Source organism: Chaetodon auriga, chromosome 3 (genome assembly GCF_051107435.1).
Source record: "Chaetodon auriga isolate fChaAug3 chromosome 3, fChaAug3.hap1, whole genome shotgun sequence".
Taxonomy (NCBI): domain Eukaryota; kingdom Metazoa; phylum Chordata; class Actinopteri; order Chaetodontiformes; family Chaetodontidae; genus Chaetodon; species Chaetodon auriga.
The window spans coordinates 12,105,654-12,127,500 of NC_135076.1; the positions used below are offsets into that span (position 1 = coordinate 12,105,654).

At 41.8% G+C, this 21,847-nt stretch overlaps 1 protein-coding gene across 3 annotated transcripts in view; it reads left to right on the plus strand.

Annotated features, from left to right (window-relative positions):
- pde4ba (phosphodiesterase 4B, cAMP-specific a) overlaps positions 1–21,847 on the plus strand; it is a 163,751-nt gene that overhangs the window by 89,130 nt on the left and 52,774 nt on the right. For 2 of the 3 annotated variants that reach the window (XM_076724409.1, XM_076724419.1), the window contains 3 exons: positions 19,238–19,432; positions 21,277–21,313; positions 21,478–21,548. In XM_076724409.1, the coding sequence (XP_076580524.1) occupies positions 19,238–19,432; positions 21,277–21,313; positions 21,478–21,548 (303 nt within the window). Of the gene's footprint in view, positions 1–4,860; positions 5,122–19,237; positions 19,433–21,276; positions 21,314–21,477; positions 21,549–21,847 lie in introns of those variants that run through there. The other variant, XM_076724428.1, reaches the window with a different exon arrangement.

The window sequence follows — 21,847 nt, forward strand, 5'->3', positions numbered from 1 at the left end:
GGCTCTTAAATTGAGTTGGTGGCTCATTATGACTAACTGAATGTAAGTGAATGGGGAAACATTAAATTTGATAACTCTGATGAAGACACTGTATTTGTTGTGGATCGGTGATATCCTGCGGACACCTGATCCACTTAATGAGGTCAGTATCTGTGCTGATACCGAGCTGGCAGGTCAGATCAGGCATCTCTGGTGGAAATCTTGGGATCAGAAGAGAGTAAGCAGAGTCACACGGAAGATCAGGCTGGTTTGAATAATATGTCTCCGTGGCACCGTAGTTCGCAGCAGTATTACACAGCACCTGCGGTTCAGAGTCCTGTCTTGTCTTTTCTTTATTGAAATAGCATACCAAGTGAGGGGTTCCTGTGAGCATGGACTTTCGGAATGAGTGAATTGATTCAGAATCAGATTCTCATCAAAATCTTGTAAAATCACTTGATACCTTCCTCACTGTCTGGCTTCCTTTGCCTCTGTCTGGTAAACTTGTTTTCTCTCAGTCTGCTCCTCTGAACTCTGTCTCCCTCCTACTCTCTTTCTCCCTTTTTAGAATTTATATTTAAATAGCTTTGAGGGATCATGCCTGTTGTTTGATCCTGATTTAATGTGATTGCGTGTGTGTTTGTATGAGAGAGGCAGCTTTCATGTCAAAGGTGATGTTGTGCCTGTCAGGTTCTGTCAAACACAGCTGAGATTCTATTTGCAGTTAATATATTTCTTTTTTGTTCGCTGAGACAAAAGGCATTTTGCTAAAGTTTGTCCTTTTTTTCCTGGTCTCCTTGTCTGCAGTGTGATATCGATTTAAATCACAAGCTGGAGGAGCGGTCTACCAGTGACAGGCTCCTCTTAAGCTGTCAAATAGGGGCTGATCGATGTTTAATTATGGTTCTCTGCTTCTGTGTGAAACCCTGTTAAAGCTGTACGAGCTCTCTTATTTGTGTTTGCAGTCAAATGCAGACATACATAATCTCCCAAGACATTTTACAATAAGATAAATGATTAAAATACCACACATGAATCAAAAACAGGGTTCCAGATGAATGAAAAGGGCTAATTGGAGCATCAACGTTCATCAATAAAATACATCAACCAAGCTTGTGAGATTCCCGATGTGTAATTAAGGGTTTACACAGATGTATTGACTTTTCAGGCATCTTGTTAACTTGGTGTACAGAGTTTAGTCACCGCTCAGCCTAATTAACAAGTATGGGTTCTGGATGTGGGGTCACAGGCTCTCATCACTTTGTCACAGTAAGTTTGTGGCTGTTTTCTGTTATCTCTGTCATTCTGATCCAACATGAAATAACAGGGCACGATTCTTCTGGTGGCACATCTTGCACGCCACATCCTGTCATTGTGAGCTTCATGCTGTCTTGGCCGCTGTGACTCAAGGCAGAAAATACAGTTACACACTGCCATCTTGTGGATGCTGGCGTGAAAAACTTTTTTTTTTTTCCCTGGGGAATGAAATGGTGGCCTCTGATGGTCAAAAAGGGTTTATACAGCCTGTCTGTGGTTTTGTCCATTTTATCCGTTTCATCAGCTCTGGTCACTGATTTGAACTGTGAGCACAAGTGGACAGAGTGCACTGTGCACTGCCCAAGAGTGAATAGTTCCACTGGGTGTCAGAGGTTTGCTTTTATTAACAGATGTCATATTAACACATAACTCTTTGTGCTCTATAATTAGAACCGCCGCTAAATACAGCACAGTAGTATTTGTTATGTTGCCAAGGTTTTGTTTCTTGTAATGCAACAGCGTCTTGGCATACTGTTTATTTTCCATCTGATTAATTTGAAAGGTGGAACAAATGAAACACAGCAGCACCAAGCCCTGTAAACACAACCAGCCGTTTGCCCAGTGTGCAGTGTCTGTTCATTCAGTTTCCTAGTGTAAGAAACTCTGGATAAAAAGAAAAGTTCCCGTTCATACTGTATATGAGCACTTATGTTGATTTCATCGTTTTGGATCTATTGTATAGGATGATTTGTGATGCAGTGAATGTCACTAAATTCTGTCAGAATTGGATTAAACAGAGAGGCCTTTTTCTTCAAATACCAGCGTTTTGGGCTAATTTGGATGATGACCTTAAAAAAACAAATAACCCTCGTCTGTATATTTTGATATAAGGATAAACAGTTGCTGGATACATGACATTTAAAAAGCTGAACCACACAAGAGATTCTCTTTATATTCAGCAGCACTTGTATATCCCAGCAGTCTTTGTCCCCTTTAACACTTACGTTCTCGTGTGAGATCTGCGTCAGTGAGTGTTTTCAAAATGTGCACCAGTCACCACTGGTGTGCCATAAATGATGACCATTATACTGTGAGGAGGACCTCTTTCTTATATCTTCTTCTTCAGCGTCTAACCCCCGGGAGGTCATTAAAGAGGAATGCCATTGCCATTGTCGCACAGCATACATACAGCCCTGTGGCCACCACATCTTCCGCCGCTCCCATTTCTCATCTTTGTGTGCATTGTGAAGCAGTCTGGTGAGATGCATTGTGGGAATGTAGTAGTGATTCAGTTCAGTTTTGGCCACCTACTCCTCCCCCTTATGTGTTTTTAAGTGCTTGTGTAATGCGTCATCTTTCTGAATCATTTCCAAATAAATGACAGCTCACTTGTCCTGTCATGATGGTACTTTTTAGAAACTCCTTTAGTTGTCAGGCAGGAAGGTTTTCCTGTTCAGTTTCATGACATCTGTCTGAGGAAGTTAGAAGGAGTAGTAGACACTTACTCATGCAACCAGTGTCACCTTTTCATGCAAAGATTTCATATTCAGATGATAAATCTTGCTTCATTGAAATACAAAGATGGTAAGAGATGTGTCACAAATCCCGGTTCAAGGTGTCAAAAGGGCATGAATTGTACATACTTCAAGTAAAAGCCCATCAAAATCTATTGAAGTTGAGTACTATCTAGTTATTTTCCATCTCTGGTTGTTGGGTTTAACACGTTGTCCTCCGCTGACCAAAAGCAGCTTGTATTAGTTAACAGAAAATCATGCAGTATCCGTCTGATTTTAATGTTTAAAATGTACAGAAACATAGAAGCAGCACTGGAGCTGCAAGCTGAAATTGGTAACTGCTAATCAAGCACCTGCTAAGAGAAATATATTAACAATACACAATGACTTTCTGTATCAATTAAAATGTAGTTAGCGCTACTTTCATTAATATGTACCTAGCTCACATCCTGCAGCTATAAACAGGATTTTTGATGGGTTTTAACTTACTAAAATAACTTTTCCAAAAGCTTTTATAGTGAAAATCTGTGCAGTCAAAATCTGGACAACATGGTTGGTAATTGGAACAGATTTGTCCTGGACACAGACACAGAAAGAAAGACCTCCCACCGTAGCTTCAAAGTCAATGTATTTCTCATCACTCTCTCTTTTTCTCTCCTCTTATGTTTCCGCAGCTCATTTGTTGTACTGCATGTGCTGCTATTATCACAGATCTGTCATCAGTCATCAAAGGGCTTGGGTATCAGTAAACTGCACAGTGTCATCAGGCGCTGCGGCCCCCTGCGAGAGCACCAGATGCCACCTCTTTCCCATACAGACACACACTGACAGTTAAGGTAGACCAGGACATTTACAGAAATGGTTTATAACACACTACAATGAAGTTATTAACCATTTTCTATAACACGATACATGCTAAATAAGGAGACTTGAAAGTGTTGCTATTTTTATTACTGTATCATGCACACAGCTCAACCTGCAAGGCACCATAAGTTCACATAAGCTGCATATACGTAATCATACAGGACAATAAAAAAGTCCAGAAATAGAAAACAAAATTCAAAACTCACTGTGAAAAACATTTTCACCGTCAGATTCGGGTTTATTGCCGAGCAGGTGTACACGTGCTGTGCTTTGGTTTTTTGTAGCATTACAATCAACATAGTGAGAGAAAATAAAAAGACAAAGAAAGAAGAAACATAAATATAAGAGAGAAAGTTGACAGTAAAATATGACAGATCTTCTTAAAAGTGTCTTGTGTAGTGTCTGTATAATACTGAGCACATAGAATAAGCCTTACAGTCCATCTCGCCTTCCTCTCCAGGCTTTTGAGATGATTTGTTGGGCCATTTCTTGGAAAATTAACTCTCTTAAGTCATCGCAGCTTGTACAGTGCATCAGTTATGTGCACGTACAGAGCGCTCTTCTCAGCCGCCCTGTGTGTATCTGTTATGCCTCTGAATGTTTTCCATAGATACACTGTTAATTAAAGCTGACGAGGCTGTGAGTGATGGATGAATTATGACTCCACTCCAGTGACTCCACTCCTGAACTTAGATGTTCCTCCTTACTCTGCTGGGCCGCGCTGAAGGGAACAGAGCTCCATACACACACACATACTATGCACGCACACACACACACACACACACACACACACACCATGGGGAGGAAGTATAGCCTCTGACGAAGAGAAGAGTCCGCAGAGAGAGCCCAGAGAGTGTGAGGAGAGTGTCAGAGTGAGCGAGGGCTTAAAGAGTTCCGTGATGTGACGTATGGGCTGCTGCTTGTGTTGCTGCTGTGTGTGACGTGTGTGAAGAAGGTGTTCGGATACCTGTTTGCTGCTTTTATTTGTTCCGAGGAGGGGGTGACTGAAGGATAATCTAACTTTTTAAGCAGAGCTTTTATAGGTAACAGTCATGTGAATGTAGGTGCCTGATTGGCTGATGTGTTGCCGTTCATACGAGCTGAATGTGTGTGTGCTGCTGCTTGTTTTGTAGTGAGTGACAGATACATTTGATTTCATGTGAAGTAGCTACTTTGTGTGTGACCTAAGTGAGTTTTGTAAGTACATGAGGTTTGTGTGTGTGCGTGTGTGTGTGCGTGCATGCATGCTGCTGTGCGGTTACCACCAGTGGTGCTGACTTATCAGATGTGTGTGTGTGTGAAGTGCTGCGACTGGGTGTGCTCTAGTTGATCTGCTTGTGGTTATGTGTGTGTGACGGCATGTTTCAGGTAGCGTGTGCATGAGTGTCTGTGTGTGTGTCGGGGCGATGTACCGGCGTTCCCCCTGTGCCAGAGGAAGGGTTCATTTTGACTTCAGTGAGGAAGTCATCAGGAAGCTCCACGCCGCCAACCACAGCCATGCTCACAGGTTCGGACACACACATTCACACACTTGACGCTGCCTCACACTTCGAGAGAATCCTGTGCTTTCGATTCTGCTCCTGCTGCGTTTGGCTTGAGGGTGTCATTCTCACCTCAGACCAAATTACTGAGCATTTTCTTCTACGTGAAGTTGTGTATTTAAAGAAACTGTTCACTAAGCTGTCTAAGTGTTATAGTGCTTCTCACAGTCCTTTAACTCTGGGTGGAATGCAGTGTATGTGTCTTCTTACTTCCCATTTCCCATTAACCAATCCTCTAGCATGTTTCTCATCATTATAATAACGCTTAGCTGAATGTGGTCGGGTGAGAAAAGCCAGCTGAAGTAGATCTTATGGTTTTTGGGGTTGCAGCAGTTTTTGCAGATGAATGTTTTGTATGGGTTGCATGCGGTGTAATCCAGTAAGAGTCAAGTGGTTTGCCATGCAAATAAGTCTACAAGTGTTGAGATGAATTTGTTTATTATTTTTTTAGCCACAGTGTGAACATAGTGTGGCCTGTGAGACCACCAGACGACCCGAAGGATATCTCTAAAATAAATAAATAAATAAATAAATAAATAAACATGACATTGAAGGGTCTCCAATCGTCTCAGCCGTTAGCAACTCTGGTAAATTTGACTTTGTGGCCCAGCAGGATTCTTGTCTGAACATATTAGTTCTCCAGTAAGATCACTGTCGAACTGTCTCCATGGTCACATAGTCATTACCGGGTTTGACTGCCAGGGTCAACGCGTTTAAAGCAGTGGTTTCCAATTTGGGTGCCAAAATAAAGACAAGTTAAGAAAGAAGAAAAATAGGACTAAAAGTGACTATTTGAGTTTCCTCAAATTGTTTTTTTCTTGTGAAATATTGGAAAGTTTCACATTACATTGCAACAATCTGAGAACATCAGCACCTGCAGCAAGGGTCAGCTGTAAAGGGTCACAAGCCAGAAAAGTTTAGGAACTGGTGATTTAAATGTTTCATATCGTTTTGAAGGTCAGCTCACCTCAAGTGCAAACAAAGATATTTTCCTACCTTACCCTGGAAGCACTGAAACATTGCCAAACCAAAAGGCACTGCACGGCTCGGCACCGTCTTTGTAATTTAGGCGAGCTGACGCCTGAAGAATGTAACGCAGTTGCTGTTGTAGACTTTAAGAATATCTTTGATGTTTTCATCCTCACAGCAGCACACATGCAGCAGACATCAGAGAAGAGAACGAGCTGGGAAAGAGTGAGAGTTTGGGCAGGCTGGATGAGATGAGCCGACGCTGATGTTGTGTCTGACATTTAAACTAACACTGTTAGAGCCTGGTCTGGACCTCAGCCGGCACAAAATCCAGGACGCCCCGTAGTGATTTTATTTAAAAACTTTACATGACCTACTCTGTTTACACGGAGGTAACTTTCAAAAATCCAGAGCAGAGAGAGGAGCAAATTTTCCTTGAAAGCCATCACTATAGTTAGTGCCGTGATTTGAAGCCTTCATAGAAAATGAACTCCTGCCCTCATAAAGGATGTTTATGCTTGAGGATGAGAATCAACATCCATCTGTTTGTTTGTTCCTCAAGTCAGAATCAAGCGCTGTTCGTCTCATCTCACCTGCCTGATGTTTATTTCTGTCTTGCGATAAGGCCTTCAGTACGTCTTTGAACACACCGTCGTGCACAGGTTATATTTGGTATACAGCTGTGAAGTGCCATTTCTAAGAATGACAATAAGCAGAAAAAGAAACGAGTTACAACCAGTACTGATGCAGACATTGATTGCAGGCTTTTTTCTTTTTCATCTTTGAGTCAGGGAAGAAATAAAGCAGTGTGCAGAGCTGGGCTGAGGCTCACCTAAGGAGGACTGGGTATTTTTATTCAGCTGGAGACACAGCAGGCCGCTGCCTTGGGTTGCTGCAAGGCTTAGGGGACATCCTACAATAAACAGGAGTTTATTAAAATACCCACCAACATGGTTTCGGTGTCATGTGATCTGTCTTTCACTAACAGTTTTCTCAACGTGTTTGTGCGTACTGCAAAATCTTTATTTCTTTAATCTTTAAGACAAAATAGCCCTGACAGCAGATTTGTAATCATGGAAGTGTGGAGACGTTGAGCTCTGGAGACGTCGGGCATCCACCTCTGGTTGGGTGGGCTCCACCGCTGTGACCGAGGGTTTCCTGTGGAAAGTACTGGACTATACTGAAGAAAGCAGAAGTACACAGATGGTGCACTGTGCTGCATGTTTGAGTCATTAGACAGGTAGACGAGGCCGCGTGAGCGCCGGGGGGTTATTACTCCATGACCGCTTCCTCACACTTTTGGGTTCACTGTAAATGCATGTGCTTTTGTTTGTACATAGCCTGCAACATATTGACACACGTGCAGCTGTCCTGTACCCTCTTTGGTATGTGGGTGTGCATGAATTAGCCCATATACTACTGTATGTGTGCCAGCGAGAGTTTCTCACATGTCCAGCCAGGTACTGCTCAGTAATACTTTGCTAAAACATTTTTTTTTTATCTTTAAAACCAAAACTGTTCATTTAAATATTGAGATTACGAATGCTGCTGCGTGCGTAGCAGGCTGCATACGGAGCCTTTTTAGGGCAAAGGAGAAGAGCAGCATCGCCTGTAATGTGATTATAATTAGTCACAACACAAACACACAAGAACAATGTTTTTCAGTCACAGCTGTCGGAAAAAATAACCCTAAACTGCCTCAAAATATCATTTAGATCTGTGTGAAACTGCGAGAATTTTCAATCCAGAACTATGTTTAATTAAACTAAACAAAACCGAGCCCGAGGCGGCTCTTCAGCCTCATCTTATATTTTGTTATATGGTAAATAGCTGTCAACTTCCTTTCACTGCGGTGATTCGTTTTGCTTCCCACTGCAGGACTTTGAATAACAGTATTGTGTGCCTGCTTGCCCATGGGTGGGGTGCAGCACTGTGTTGTAGAGTTTGTGGTTCAGCAGTATTTTATTTGCAGTGTGCTTTACTTACAGTATAACATGTTGTTATGGAGATGGGTACACAGAAGAATGTGGCGGCTGTGGTTACGTGGTCGGGCCTTTTGATTTCTGAGTGACGCGCCAAAGTTGAAACTAGCCGCCGCGGCTTAGAAGTGGGTTTGATGATGATAATGGTGATTATTTCAATTGAGATAATGACAAGGATGATAACAAAGGATAGCACTGATGGCTGGGAGGAGCAGAAGGATGATGAAGATGGTGACTGGTCATGATGATTGGGAGGAGGAGGGTAAGGGTGAGGTTGATGGTGACAAGCGTGAAAACCATAGAAAGTTATCTACAGTGTTGGAAAAAGTGGTCGTTCCTTTACTTAAGTAAAAGTACATCAATATAAGAATACTCCATTATAAGTAGCAGTCCTGCACTGAAACTCCTGCTAAAGTTAAAGCAGCGATGTGTGAAGTACTGAAAGTGAAATGATTTGATCTGCAGAAAAATGGCCTCTGTGTATATTGTTATTAATTACAGCGTCAGATATTTGCAGCTAATGCTGATGCATCAGTGGGTAAAGAGCGTTCTACTGTCGTAGCCAGTGAGCTGAAGCTAATTTCTATATTCTCTATACATTTCAGTCCAGTGGTTCCCAATCTGGAGCTCAGGTCCCCTTTCAGACTCACAAGACAAACCTCAGGGGTTGATTTATGGGGTGAGACCCACCATGACATCATCTGCTGGTTGAGCATGAGCATGATGACTGTTGCCATGTTGGATTTTTGGAGCCAGAAGTGACTGTATTTGGATTTATTACTGAAACAGAAACTCAGTGGAAAGTTGTTTACTGAGGTATTAAATCATGTGAGAAGTCATTTTTTCATAAGCTTCGGACTTGTTTTTGCAACCAGTTGCCCCCTGCAGGCCATTGGAGAGAACGCAGGCTTAAGACACCTCACGACTTATACAGTAAGGAAAAAAAAAAAAAGATTTGCTACACAAATTTATTGTCATTTTTTTGGACTTGTTTGGACTTCTTGGAGTTGTTTTTCTGAATCTGAAAGTTTCATGATAAATGGAGTTGGACAGGGAGAAGCCAGAGCCTGTGACTGTGAGTAGCCTGACTGTACAGACCAGGGAATGGGATGGAAAAGAGAGGCCACGCTGCAGTCTGCCAGCGCAGGAACGTCCTGCTAAGTTTCTGTCTTTTACCCATTTTTCACTCTCTGCTCTGTCATATTCTCTTCGTCGCCCTCACTTCAGTTCCTCTTTCATTTTAAATAAGTGTCAATCACTCTGTCTCCCTCTGCTATATATTATTACCCACCCTCTTTCTCACACCCACACACACACACACACACACACACACACACCCACACACACACACACACACACACACACACACACAGACAGTAAGCCTCTGTTTCATCATCATCACCGTCATCAACACACCTTTCAGCCAGTTCTGCTTTGTGTTTCCTGAAATCATGTGACATGTGGCTTTGTATTTAGACTGTAAATGATTTCTAACGAGAGCATCTGCTCCGTGATTTTGTGTGTGTGTATAATGAGTTGGCACAAGTCCTGGTTACGTTGGTGCCCTAATTTCTATTAATAAGTGCTGTGTCTCGTTGGCTTCCAGTTTTCTTCTGTTTTTGGTTGCAGATCACAAAAGGCCAGCGGGTAAATTTGATTTGGAGCGTGCTTCTAAATGTTCTGCCTGTGTTTATAAACTGAAGGTTAGGGCCATCACTGGTTTATGGGCATACTTCTGCTGGTTCATGTTTTCATCAGTGTGGTTTGCTGGGCAGGAGAATTAATTGCTTATTTTTCAGCAGTTGGTGGAAACAAATTGTAGCGTGGACTGAGCGTTGTTCAGTTGCATTTTCTAACTGTGTGGTAAAGGTTTACAGTGATGCTTCTGAGCCGCAGCCCCCTCAAAATGTGACCTCACATCACATCAGTGCTACAGAGATACCACATGGGAACAGAAGGAGCTACGATTGGCCAGCTCGGGGTTCATGTGCTTTCCCCTACAAGTTTCTGATGCTGGTAGAGATGATTGATAGTGAAGAGTGAAGATTTTCATCCAAATATAGTGCAAATTTTAACAGAATGTCTGCAAAGAGAAGAGAAGAGGAGGGTGCAATTAAATAACCTAATTAAATAAACCACACTGAAAACATAATTTCTGGTTGTTTCATGTATTTACGTGAGGATTATTACAGTCACCTCATCGAGGTCGTCTGTCGTCTGCCAACATTTGTCGTCTCTTCGGCGAAAGCGTGAATGCGAGTGAATGGATATCATGATTCACTTGCTAAATCTGTTTCCATCGATGTGCATTTACAGCAACTTTTCCACTTCAGCCACGTGTGAAAACCTTTTTTTTGTGATTTTTCTGAAGTTAAAGAAATGATTCGAGCAGGACTGATCATGCGCAGCACATCCAGCCAGTGTGGTGGTGGTGGTGCCATCAGTGAGCCATCTGACGCTGAGCATTGAAAAGCACAGTGTTGGTCAGTTCATGCTGATGTAATCAATTTTCCAAGTGGTCTGTGTTTAGATGGCGTGCTACTCGAGTGTTAGTACTGACGCAACGTCTTCATATTGCATCATTTGAAATGAATCAGGAGTTGAGCAGCTTTTCACATCCCGGCTGTGAGTGAAGGGAGCAGATCAGTGTTTGACATCCATGACGGCATAAACGCCCCCAAACATTCAGATTGTTTGAGTCCTCGTTCGTTACACTCGATCCCCTGGCTCAAGTAGAGTTTTCTGAATTTACGTGTTGGGAAATGTCTGCGTGTTTAGACTAGCTCTAATTAACTTACGTATTTTTAGCTACTTACTGATGCAGATTCATGTAAGGAAATATTACTGTGGTCTTTTGGAGCATAAAATTTGCTGCTATTTTTGCTCAGTCTGATGGGATCACTCAATCAGCTCATCGTCCTTCTGGGGCATTTCAGAGCTCTGGCACATTTCATGGAGCCGGCTGGTTAGACAGAGAGGTCTTTTGAGGAGCCGCTGCTCGTCCCAGGCAGCTCTCCATTTCTTCTTCCGTCCCAAGCTTTTACAAGGACTGCTGGAAAATATTTGTCTCTAATACATTTTGACAAACAGTTCTCCTTATGATGCCGTGGAACAGATGGCTTTTATCTATGACTTTTCAAGCCACAACATTGTTAACATTAGCGGAATTGCTCATTTAATAACAGAGCAAAATGTAATTCAAGTGTGTGCTGAAGAAATAATGTTTAAACCTCGGCTAGCGCTAGGACAAACAGGAGGTGTTACCATGGCACCTCTGTTTGCACAACCCGACAGACAAATGGTCACTGGTTTCCCCCTCACCATAACACACAGGAAGGAAGAGATTAATTCAAAGTATAAGAATGCTCCCTCTGTCCCTGTCTGCGACGCTCGTGTCTGCAAAGCACAAGTATCTGTTTCTTCTTCAGGCTGTGGCCACATTTGAGTCGTAGTCGTCTGTTGTTGTTTCTTTTTTTTTTTTTTTGCATTTCAGCTTGGTCAGATGAGCGGTGTTTATGATGTCGGATGTTTGACCACGATGACGACATTAATGCCCTTTAATGATTCCATTTTTTGAGTCCTTGCTCATTAGTTTAAGAAAAAGAAAAAAATCATGAGAAACACTGATTTTGTTATTTTCAGGTCAAAAGATGTCTTATTTTTGAGCAAAAAAAGCCAAAATTTGCTGTTTTCAGCTTCTTAAATGTGACAGTTTGAGGCATTCCTTGTCAAACATGATAGTATTCTTGGATTGCTGTCGAACATTATTTTTCAAGACGTCACATTAAGCTGTGTGATGATGTGAAGATGAATCGCTACTGAAAATAATCTCAATACAAACAGAATAATCTCAGCAATACTGTATCCCACCGGGGGGAAATCAGTGCTCACACACTGACGGTCACAGGAATCAGCGACTACCAGTAAATGAGACAGTGGACAGTTACTGGCCAGGACTACCTGAAACAGCACCATTGTCTTAGATGTGGGAAGTGAAGTCATTTTCCAGGAAAAAAGAAATGCAGTATCTGTCACAGATCTTTCCAACCTTCTTTGGAATCTTCACTTTCTGGTACCGGATGTTTTCAGTTTGGTCTCTGCCACTTGCAGTATCCGCTGACTCGGCCTGAAATAACCTGAGTTTTGAATGAAGCCTCTTTCTAAACAAGTTGCAGGACAAGAGTTAGTCTGTGTCCGAGAATCTGGCCCCTCATGTTTGCTTTGTCAAATCTAGATTTAACTGCAACAGGACCAAAATCCAGTTCATGTGTCTGCAATTATTAACATATTGTAGTAGTATTAGTTGTAATAACAATAATGCTAATAATACATTATTGTTATTACAACTAATTAACTATTAAAAATTATGACTAGTGATTTCCTTGGAAGTTTCCTGGAAAAAACAAGCCAGTCTGACTGTGATTATATGAGAAATAGGAACGCCCAGCCGGTCAGCTGAACAAGTCATATCAGCAAATAGAGCAGCTGATATGAAGAATTAAGTTTCCGAGAATCAATGATGAAAAGTATTTGCTTTTCTTTTAAACGGGGCAGTTTAAAAGAAAAGTCCTTTTTTAAAATATTTTTTTCACCAGGAAATAATTATGAAATTATAAGGGGAAAGAACTCTAAAGTAAGGCTTTAAAATGGCCTTTTCTTGACTTGATATTGCAGCGTGACCTCAGTCAGTCACAGTCACAGAATTAGGCTGCAACACCTGTTCATGCTGCAGAATATAGGAATATGGATACTGTATGTATGTATGTATGTATTCAGCTTTATTGAAGTACCCTGGTCAAACACATACTATCCCACTCAGTGTGTGGATAACTGACAGTTAGTTATCACGCAGACACAAAGACTAACCTTTTAAAGTGCACAGTGACGTTCAGAGCTTCTGTAGATCAGGACAAACAGTGTTAGAGAATCAACAAGCACTTACATGTATTGAGCACCTGCTACTGCTGAAGCTAATGGGGAGGCAATAAAACAAACAAATAAACACATCCTGTCACTAAGTCTGTCATCGTCAGACCTTAGTCAGTCAGTGTGCTTATCAGTCAGACAGATGCTGCTGGATCATGGGAAAGGAATGTCGTGTCATCATAGCAAATCACTTTAGGGTCAGAGGGAGCACTTCCTGATTGCTTTAGTGAAACATAACTCCAAAAACATAACCGATTCACCCGATACCACACCATAATGATCATGATTCATTGGAAAGGATGACTGAGGGATTCCCAGGAATCAGTCTCCTCTGTGGCTCTCTGGAGGCTTACAGATGCCATCATGTAAAAAAAATAAAAAATATACACAACTGTGCGTCATGAAATCTGGTGACGCTCTGATCCATTTCAGCCCCCGTTCACACACTGTCAGATTCCTTTAAGTCACGCTGGTCTGACTTCTTATTTTCCTTCCACCTGCGAAGCTCATAATTGCAATAAAGCATTTGGCCTCCGGTCGTCTCAGCAGGTTGAACAAACAGGCCTGGTTCTCGTCCTGTCTCTGAACAGAAGGCGCGTTTCAGGTTGACAGAGCAAGAGGTTGAATTTTACATTTTTACTGTATCTGTATGTGTCTGCATGCAGAGTGCTGCTGTCCGTGCTGCTCTGTACGTGAACTTCAAAGAGAAAGCATGGGGGGCTGCTGTGAGTGAGAATCTGTTTCCCAGACAAATGCACTAATCTACTAAACCACCAGGACACCCCTCTTCATAGAAAAGGCTCTTTGTTCCCAAGGTCTGTCTTTGTGTTGTTTTTCGGTGGCTAAATTCTTGGATATCCCTTCTTTGTCCTGTTAAGTAGACCAGAGTAAAAACACAGCCAGAAGATAAATGTGCTTATTTTTCTCCTTTCAGTAATTACTGGAGACCATTACACAGCAGTTAGATAAGCCCTTTTTTTTTTTTTTTTCTTTAATTTGTAACTCGTAACTAGTGAAACACATTATGTAACAACATGATCAAAGCTCACAGGTCTGCTTAGTGGCTTTTTGGAGCTTTCAGACACGTCTCACAGGCTTCCTTCAGCAAATGGAGCTGGAGAAAGACATGAAAGTTCAGACAATCTGTTGGACCTTTGACGTCGTTGGTGTATTTTGTTACACTTTTTCCACAGGGTTAGGGTCAGGAATGAAGTTCAAATAGTTGAAGCGATTAGTAGCTATTTTCTCCATGGTCCAATGGGACTTTGGTAGCCAGGGGGTGCAGTCAGTGGCACTATGGGACCAAACTAGACCCAAGCATTGACATCACCCAGACAGTCACAAGAGAGTCGTAAGAAGATCCTTATGGATCCATTATTACTGCAGGCTTCTAGATTGTTTGCGGTATCAGAACTCACATGGTGGGTATATTTTATATGAGGAATAATGAGCGAAAACGTTTGCATGTGTTGTAAATCAAGATGCTCCTACGCTATGCTACTATATACCATACAAGAGTGAAGTGGTTCCCAAACTTCTTTAACCCACAGCAACTGATTTGTTGTTCCCATGACATCCTTCTCTGTGGTATGACTTTATATTTAACTGTTAGATGTTTATTTGTCAGTTTTGTTCATGTACATGTTGCCATCTTTTTTTTCTTCTTCTCAGTAAAAACTGAAATAAACGGGACCTTTGGTTCTTCTTGTAGGCACGCCAGGCTGATGTGGCTCACTCCTGAACTATACTTGAATCTTTGTTAGTGCTAAATCAATTAGTCAATCAACAGAAACTTTTTATCTTTCTGATATTTCAAAGACCAAATTATTAACCATCAGCTGATGCTAAAAATCAGAATTGGTTTCAGTCCTTTGATCTGTGTGTCAATCATGTAACCACCTTCATAAATCAAGTATATCAAACTCCACAGTCCCCTTTATTCTGCTTCTCCTCACTGAACTGTGGGCCAAACTAACTGACCACAAACAAACTCTGTCTTCCTCGGCTTGCTTCTTAAGTGACCATTGTATGAATTAGTGTAATAATGCACTCAGGCTTGTCCTGTTACTGAAAACAATGGACTTGACGTAGATAAAATCTCAGCATGAAGCTTCCCTCGTTCTCATACTTGGACATCATTGTGTGTTAGTCATCAGCCCGCTCTGATGAGGGGGGAGGGGCTGGGATGGAGCAATCCGCTTCATTTGTCAGCTTCCCATGACAGCGTAAAGCACCGTCATAACACCTGTACCATGCCTGGCACCGTCTCCCATGACTGCAAAGACTCTGTGATGAGGATGTGACTCAGCTCTGAGCGGATGCGTTTGTCTAGCAGTTGAATGACACGTGGTCCTGGACTTACGTGGAGTATTTCAGTCTCAGTGTTACATATTGAGAGTTTACATACAAAATATATGATAAGCTTATAAAATATGAGGCCTTACCATAGGTTAAGCCATCCACCTGCATGTGAAGTAGCTCAAACGTTTTTCCACATGAATGCATCAGTTATACTTCTGGACTTTTACTTAAGGATTTGAATGTATGCCTTTGACTTGTATATGAGTATTTTTATACTGCATACTGCTACTTATGCTTAAGTAAAGGGTCTGAATCCATCTTACCAGTCTCTTATCTGTGCATGGAGTCATAAAACCCCTAAAAAGTAGTCTTGGCTAAGGGTCTCTGCTTTCTTAATGGGTCTTGGAGGCATTTGCTGACCCTGTTAAAATGTTATCCTTTTTAATTTCCTTGGTACTGTCGTCCTCATCTACAAATTTAATGTGAAGCTCTCTGTGTTTCATAGAGGATGAGGGAAAAAGATGGGACAGTTGTGAGATGTGTGCGTTGTGGATGAGTAGACTCGCCTGCACTGGCTCCAGAATTAGTCGTCTCTACACGTGATCACAACACACAAAGCAGTGGATTGACCTGAGGGCAGGGCAGTCGAGCGTTCAATACGTGGTGCACAGTGCAGGCATGCATGTGTGTGGATGTTGAAGGCACACACACACACACACACACAGACACACTCACCTTTCATTTACCTTACCGCTCTTCAGTGCATCATTGTGGCATGTTCAGAAACAGAAGATTGAACAGGAAGTATTGCGTAGAAAGGCTTGAATCGTAGTGCCACGTCATAACTCACAGAGAAAGGAGGGGAGCTGCTGGATTCCTCCTCCTCAGGCAGAAAAAACACCAAGCTTGAAACGCGCCGCAAACCAGAGCAGCTGCCGATCCGAGCCTTTTCTGTGCTCTTCATGCCGCTGAGTGCCTGTATTTGTGCACGCATTTAGCACATTAAACTTTCTCACATTTCTGGATTTGATGGCTTCCCTCCTTTTTTCTGTTGAATTACTGACTCATTTAGAAGCCTTTTCCACACTGTTTTCATGTCACAATTCAACATGAACATGGTTTATTTCAACCTTGTATGCTAGAAATTACGCTCACGTATTACTAAAAATGTTAAGCTGAAACATAACCACAAGAAAACTGAAGAATGCTAATCACTACAAGTGGATGTTGCACTGCAGGACTGTCTATTGTGGCAGAAAACAGATGTAACATGTTGACATTGAACATTTTACTGACTGCCAGATATGTTAATTAACATTTTCTCATCTTGATAGAAAACATGTTTCTGTCTGGATTCCATTTTTGCTGTTGCAGATTGGTGGTATATGAAGGTAATTTGGAGGAGACAGGACTCTTTGTGTTAACATGTCACACTTAAATAAATGTTGGCCCCTTGAATATAAGCCATCTTTTAGCTGAGACATCATTTCTCACTCTGTAGAACACAACATGTGGATCACACATTACACCAACTTAGCGTACTTAAGCAACACCGAGGGGATTACTTGGTGTCCGCTGGGAGGAGCTTGTTATTCAGAGCAGGAACTTCAGGCTGTTTCAAGGTCGAGGCTGAAAACTAAAGGCTGGAAACTAAAGGTCATCCTGGTTTTGCTGTTGTTGCTCCTTGACTTTGTATGGGCCTCCCACATAACACAAGCCAAATCTGCATGTTTTGAAATAAAGCATCTTAAAACTACAGTAACTTCTGTGTTAATCTTAGTCAAATTAACGTTCGGTTTTGCTTTTTGTGCCCTTTTTTTTGTATTTATTGTCTCAATCATTTATTTCCTGTATTTTTATTCCTTCTGTAAAGCGGTTTGCATGCACTGTTTTGAAAAATGCCACACATGTTAAGTTGACTCACACTGCGTCATCCTGTCTGCTTTCAGTTGTTGTTCATACACGGTGTTGTTTTTGTTAAGACCCAGATTCCCATCATTTGTGTAAAAAAAGACGCCCCTTCACTTTTCACTCACTTTCTCACGTTCATCAGAATTCCCACCCGTCCAGCCCCATATGTGCTACAAATGCTTCAGTGGTTGTGTTAATGAGTTGACACAGAGGCCTGTACTGAAGCACCCCATCCGTGTGCAGTGGAATGTAATATGTGCAATACATAAAGCGTCAGTATAAGCACATTCAGGGTCTCTGTATCACAGTATAAGAGCGAGCAGCAGACAGTTCATGAGAGCTTTTACATATTGTCTTGTAGGTCTTTTTTTTTTGGAAAAGTCTCCTTGTATAGATGAACTGATGGCTTTTCCATTCCAGATTTTATTAGAATAAACAGAGGAGGAGCTGGGCAGGAGCAGTGACACAAGAAAAATACACTCGAAATACGTACGACCTCCCCACAGACGCTGGGTATTTTCTTGGAAAACCATCAGACGTAAATCATTTTCAGTAATAATTCATTTTCAGTAATTATTGTGTTTAAAAAAAGATCCACTCCAGACATGTTTCATCTAAAAATACTTTGAATAAGAGTTTCAATTGAGGCAGATTCTCCAGAATCACATGTTCACATCACACTGGTGTATGATTTCAGACTTGTGCTCGAAGTCGTGTTTGAAACTCAGATGTCAGATGAGCGCAGAGAAATGTTCCTCCATCAGCAGCTGGATGTGAAAACAAACTCTCCGCGAACGTCAGCACAGTGAAGGTCAAACATCAAAATGAAGAAACATTAAGCAAAACAAATTTGGAGTGGAGGGGGACGCTAAGTTTGTCGTGTAACCAGCGCCCTCTCTGCTGGTGTGTGTTTACTATACAGAAGGGGAAGTGGCAGCCATCAAGGCAGGACAAAGTAATAAAAGAGAGCGACTCGCAAAAACTCAAACTACAGTGGAAATGCATGGAAGCATATGTCACATGTTTGTTTGAAGAGCGACCTCTGGGAAGATGCACCGCAGCCACACCGTCTCCTCTTTCTCTCTGATGACGTGCCAATGTCATCCACCTCCTCCTTCCCTCATTCCTCCACTTTCTCCCGCTCACGACACAGGAACCTCGTTTCCATCAGTGAATGAACACTGTGCACTCATTGCGTGTCACTCTGCCCTGCCTGGCCCGGTCATGTCAAGTCTATTCATATATGTGTGCGTCTACTGAACACGGTTATGTGAGAGTGTGTGACCGCGTCTCATCTCTCGTTGAGTGAAATCAGGTCCACAGAGCGCACGATACTGAAAACAAAATGTTAGCAGTTGGACAGACTTGATGTAGTTTTTAGGATTTTTTGAAGGTTAGGAGTGTTTCACGGCTTGCAATTATTGTTTTAGAGTTTTTATATAGATCAACTGTAGCAACTGATTTAAGCTGAAAATATCTGGTCAGGGAGGAACCATTATTTACTGACGCATCAGACTGAGCCTTAGTTTTACTTATTATACACATGCTTTATGACACCATGGTTGTAGCCTACTGGGCAGCAAGCTTTAAGCTGACCGCTGTATGTAAGCCTGTCCTTTACAATAATTTGCCACAATGTAAATACCTTCATATCAGATCACTCGGAAAAACATCCTCCAACAAAAGTTCAGAACAAGTTCACGATTTGCTTTGATATTTCCAAATGCACCCACAGAGCAGTGTGTGTAATGGTCCACTTCTGTGAATCTCTGGAGAAATCCGCCTTTATTATCTTATCATCAATTCTGGTTAGTTACTTCCTTATCAGGGTGTATCTTCCAGCTCAGCAGCTCATGTTCATTATGCTGGAGGCTACCAGAACACCTGCAGCCGGTCGCCCTGAATTCTAAAACCTGCTCTAGCTTCTCTCTGCTTTATTACTCTACACTTCACACTCATTAAACAAAAAAAAACTTTGTTTCTGTGTTCACAGTTTCGATGTGGAGAATGGCCCGTCTGCCAGCTGCAGCCCCCTGGACCCCCAGGCCTCCCCCGGCTCTGGTCTGGTCCTCCACACTAACTTCCCCGGTCATAACCAGCGCCGAGAGTCCTTCCTCTACCGCTCTGACAGCGACTATGATCTGTCGCCCAAGTCCATGTCACGAAACTCCTCCATCGCCTCTGAACTGTAAATAGAAAACACATGCGCGCACACACACACACACGCACACACACGCACAGCACAACAACTACAGCACAGCACAGCAAGTATGTACATGAGTTAGACACAGAGGTTCACAGTGAGAGGTGGTAAGCAGCATTGTTCATACACATTTCTAGGAAGATGCACATTCTAATGTACATATCCTCAAGTTTTTTTGCGTTCCCTCAATAGAGAACGTATACTTTATAGATAATGTTGTACTGGCTACAAGCTCTCTGCTCAGTGTTTAGTTCAGGATACTTTACTAATTAAAAATCTAGTTTTTTTTCTTTTAAACTGAAAAAATGAAGTTTCTTCAGCTCTTAGTAGTGTCTGTAGGTTTTCCTCCACACAGCCAAAGCAGCCTCATCAATAAGTACAGACAGTACATGCACATTTGCACGTAGTCAGGAACCCACCAGTAATCAAGACACAGATTTAGTATCATTACGAGTATTTCAGAATCAAGTATTTCATCATAACAGTCCAGTAAAGGGGAAGCCAGACTTTTTGAAGAATTTAGAGTCAAATGTATGTAAATTTTAGGTGCAGAGAAGTAAAAACTTCCATACAGATAGATTTAATCATTCCTTCCTTCAGTTGCTCACTCACGTATTCCCCCATGTGACTGTCACAGCAGAAGTCATGACAGTGAGTGTAGATGCAACAGACTGAACCAGGAACAGTCAGTCGTCTCCTCTCCTCAGCTCAGTGGGGTCTTTTTTATCTATGACACTGTGTGTGTGTGTGTCACAGCACAGTCTAATAATGAACAGCATTAAAGGAGAGCAGAACAGAACATTAGATATACTGGAAATGGTCAGCGTTGAGAAGCAGTAGAAGTATGATAGAATTGTTTGGTGGTACAAATTCTGCTCAGTATCACAATATTAACTTGAACTACTTATTTATATTTAAGTGTTTTAATATTCTTTGCTAAAGTTTCCCTTGAATCAGTAGTTTGACACTGTAGTGTAACTCAATGTCATGATATTATCATATAGTTCTTATACAGATCCACTTCAATTGGTTCTCTGTTATGCTGTTACTGATGTGCATTGTTGGAAATGTGTTTTAACATATGCTTTAAGTATTTCTATCATGTAATTAATGTTGAATAGTCTGTTTTATGCGTTTCGACAAATCTTTCCTGCGGGAAGTTAAAGTTGAAAGGTTGCAGACGGTAAAACTCAATTATCAGCCACCCTAATTAAAATGAATTCAAGTTGAATAAAGCCTTGAACAAAGTACTTTAATAGTTTTTCACTCATTGTGGTGGCTGCTCTAACGCTCAGACTGCAGTCTCCCTGCTGTTTTATGTACCATTAAACCACATCAGCGGGTGTGCAGCAGGCGTCAGTCGAGGCTGCTCTGCCCCCCAGTGGAAGATGATGCTTTGTAGTCGGGGGTGGGCTTAAGGAGTCCACTATAGGACTCCAGATGTTGCATAACATGATGATGATTTGAAGCCCACAGAAGAGTAATTCAGTATTTTGCCGTGTCTCAGCTTACAGAAATAGGTCAGTCTTAGAGCTAAGTGCCTTACAAGGTTACATCCTGGAAGAGAAGACTCCTCTTTGTGACCCATGACCGTGGTCCCACACTCCTCTCCCTCTTTGGATCTCTTTCAGTTAATTATAGTAATGAGGCTGTCCTCTGTCATGGTAGCCACAGCTTATTGTTCTCACTTAACATCTTTTATTTTAGCCATGACCGCGTTGGCAGAAAGCACTTTGGATATAGACTTTATGCAACAGCAAAACCTGATATTTGGTGTGTATGTCCGGATGTTTCTTACCATCTCTCTCTTTTCGTGTGTGTGTTTCCAGACACGGTGATGACCTGATCGTAACGCCTTTTGCTCAGGTAAATATCTTGCTGTGTAATTCTCATTGGGCAGTGGGAGCTGATATAATACAGTTGATTGCACTCTGCGCTACAGCCAAGCACAAAGTGTTAAGAAAGGAAATATAAAGGATCTGATATGGTTCAAAGAATCCTAATGATTATCTCTGTCTTTGTCTGCTTAGGTTCTGGCAAGCCTTCGAAGTGTGAGGAATAACTTCACTGTACTGACCAATGTCCAGTGTGCCTCCAGCAAGTAAGTTTAGGAATCAAGTCCAGGAGGTGCCGTGGCTGTTTTTCTCAAATAGTGACTTCAGTGAGCTGCTTTGACACTGACAAACTTTAGGAAAATACTTGGGATGCACTCTGAAATTCAGAGGACCCAGCTAATAATAAAGCATGACCTTTATATTTCATTATAAGCCATTTTAGGAAGCTCAGAAGACTGTGATAAATCAAGTCGCAGCCCACTTCCACACTCTTGGGATTCAGCTTTTAGATTCCCTTGTGGCGGAGTGCAAAATGCATTTGATAGTGACTCTTAAGTCATGTAAA